The 2500-nt window shown below is 48.4% G+C and overlaps 1 protein-coding gene across 1 annotated transcript in view; it reads left to right on the forward strand.

The window, feature by feature from the left end:
• The window catches only part of LOC310809937 (retinoic acid receptor alpha-B-like), a gene marked incomplete at its 3' end in the record, with an annotated part of 21140 nt that overhangs the window by 16451 nt on the left and 2189 nt on the right, over window positions 1-2500 (forward strand). The window contains exons 4-6 of the mRNA XM_083677458.1: window positions 1025-1185; window positions 1326-1502; window positions 2401-2500. The exon at window positions 2401-2500 is cut by the window's right edge and continues 105 nt beyond it. Coding sequence (XP_083533584.1) covers window positions 1025-1185; window positions 1326-1502; window positions 2401-2500 — 438 coding nt within the window. The remainder of the gene's footprint in view (window positions 1-1024; window positions 1186-1325; window positions 1503-2400) is intronic.

The raw sequence follows: 2500 nt of genomic DNA on the forward strand, positions 1-2500 counted from the left end.
CGTGATGTCATCATGATGTCCTACCGCCGTGATGTCATCATGATGTCCTACCGCCGTGGTGTCGTCTGTGAACTTGGTGATGGTGTTAGAGCCATGCACAGGCACGCAGTCATGAGTAGAGGAGAGGGCTCAGCACACAGCCCTGTGGGACACCGGTGTTCAGGGTCGGGGTGGAGGAGGTGTGGTTCTCCAACCTAACAGACTGGGGTCTGTTGGTCAGGAAGTCCAGGGTCCAGTTGCAGAGGGAGATGCTGATGTCAAGGTCACTGAGTTAACTTATCTTCTCTCTACCTCTCCATCCCTCTCTCTACCTCTCCACCTCTCTCCACCTCTCCATACCTCTCTACCCCTCTCCATACCTCTCTCCATACCTCTCTCCATACCTCTCTCTACCTCTCCACCTCTCTCCACCTCTCTCTCTACCTCTCTACCTCTCTCCACCTCTCTCCACCTCTCTCTCTACCTCTCCATACCTCTCTCTCCACCTCTCCACCCCTCTCTACCCCTCTCCACCTCTCTCCACCTCTCTCTACCTCTCCATCCCTCTCTCTACCTCTCCATCCCTCTCTCTACCTCTCTCTACCTCTCCATACCTCTCCATCCCTCTCTCTACCTCTCCATCCCTCTCTCTACCTCTCTCTACCTCTCCATCCCTCTCTCTACCTCTCCATCCCTCTCTCTACCTCTCTCTACCTCTCCATACCTCTCCATACCTCTCTCTACCTCTCTCTACCTCTCCATACCTCTCTCTACCTCTCCATACCTCTCTCTACCTCTCTCTACCTCTCCATCCCTCTCTCTACCTCTCTCTCTACCTCTCTACCTCTCCATACCTCTCTCTACCTCTCTCCATCCTTCCACCTCTCCACCTCTCTCTCTACCTCTCCATACCTCTCTCTACCTCTCTCTCTATCTCTCTACCTCTCTCCATCCTTCCACCTCTCTCTCTACCTCTCCACCTCTCTCTCTACCTCTCCATCCCTCTCTCTACCTCTCCATCTCTCTGTGTCCTTCCCTCTCTCAGCGGTGAGGAATGACAGGAACAAGAAGAAGAAGGAGGAGAGGAGACAGGAGGGGGTGGAGAGTTATGTCCTGACTCCAGACACGGAGCAGATGATCACCCGCATCCGCAAGGCTCACAAAGAGACCTTCCCCTCGCTCTGCCAGTTAGGCAAATACACCACGGTGAGACACACACACACACACACACAAATGTACACACACCTTCCCCTTGCTCTGCCAGCTAGTCAAATACATCACCGTGACACACACACACACACCCACCCTCACACACACTCTAACCCATGTCCCCCCCCCCCCCGTAGAACAACAGTGCAGAGCACCGCGTTGCTCTAGATGTCGACCTGTGGGACAAGTTCAGTGAGCTCAGCACCAAGTGCATCATCAAGACGGTGGAGTTCGCTAAACATCTCCCTGGCTTCACCACGCTCTCCATCGCTGACCAGATCACCCTGCTGAAGGCTGCCTGCCTGGACATACTGGTACACACACGCACACGTCTTCTGGCTCTACACTCCAAAAGCTTGGATTTGAAATCAGCTTTTATCTGATGGTATTTGTCATCTGATGGTATTTGTTATCTGATGGTATTTGTTCTGTCAGTGTCTAGTATTGCTCTGGTTTGCCTGTCATAGCAACGAGGGACTGGCCAAGTCAATCTTCAGATTGAAATCCTATTGAACATGCATTTCATTTGATGGTAAGATTTTAGTCAAAAATACCTCAAAACAAACAACAAGTGAAGATGGCTGCAGTCCGGCCTGGCAGAGCCTCACCAGAGAAGACCCCCAGAGAAGACCCCCAGCATCTGGTGGGTCAGTGGGTCGCAGACTTCAGGCAATTATCAACCAAATACTAAACATGAGTGCTATATTTGGACATTTCATGAATCTGTTCCATCACTTTTGGGTACTCGGAAGTGTTGTCATGTTTGAATGGTATTCCATCAGATAAAAAATGAAAATCTATTTCAAGTTCATAGTAATTGTTTGATTTTAAATCCAAACTGTTGGAGTACAGAGCTAAAAGAAGACAAAATGCTTCCTCTTTCCAATACTTCTGGAGGGCTGTAGATATATAAACATAGACTTAGATCAAATAGATATACAGTACCAGTCAAAAGTCTCATTCAATGGTTTTTCTTTATTTTTATTATTTTCTACATTGTAGATTAATATTGAAGACATCAAAACTATGAAGGAACACATATGGAATTATGTAGTAAACAAAAAAGTGTTAAACAAACCAGAATATGGTTTATATTTTAGATTCTTCAAAGTAGCCACCTTTTGCTTTGATGACAGCTTTGCTCACTCTTGGCAAGGTGTGTCCAAACTTTTGACTGGTACTGGAGATATAAACATGGACTTCCACTCACAGATTCTGAGGATCTGTACGCGCTACACTCCGGACCAGGACACCATGACCTTCTCAGACGGGCTGACCCTGAACCGGACCCAGATGCATAACGCCGGCTTCG

This window comes from Argentina silus, assembly GCF_951799395.1.
Source record: "Argentina silus genome assembly, chromosome: 9".
NCBI lineage: Eukaryota > Metazoa > Chordata > Actinopteri > Argentiniformes > Argentinidae > Argentina > Argentina silus.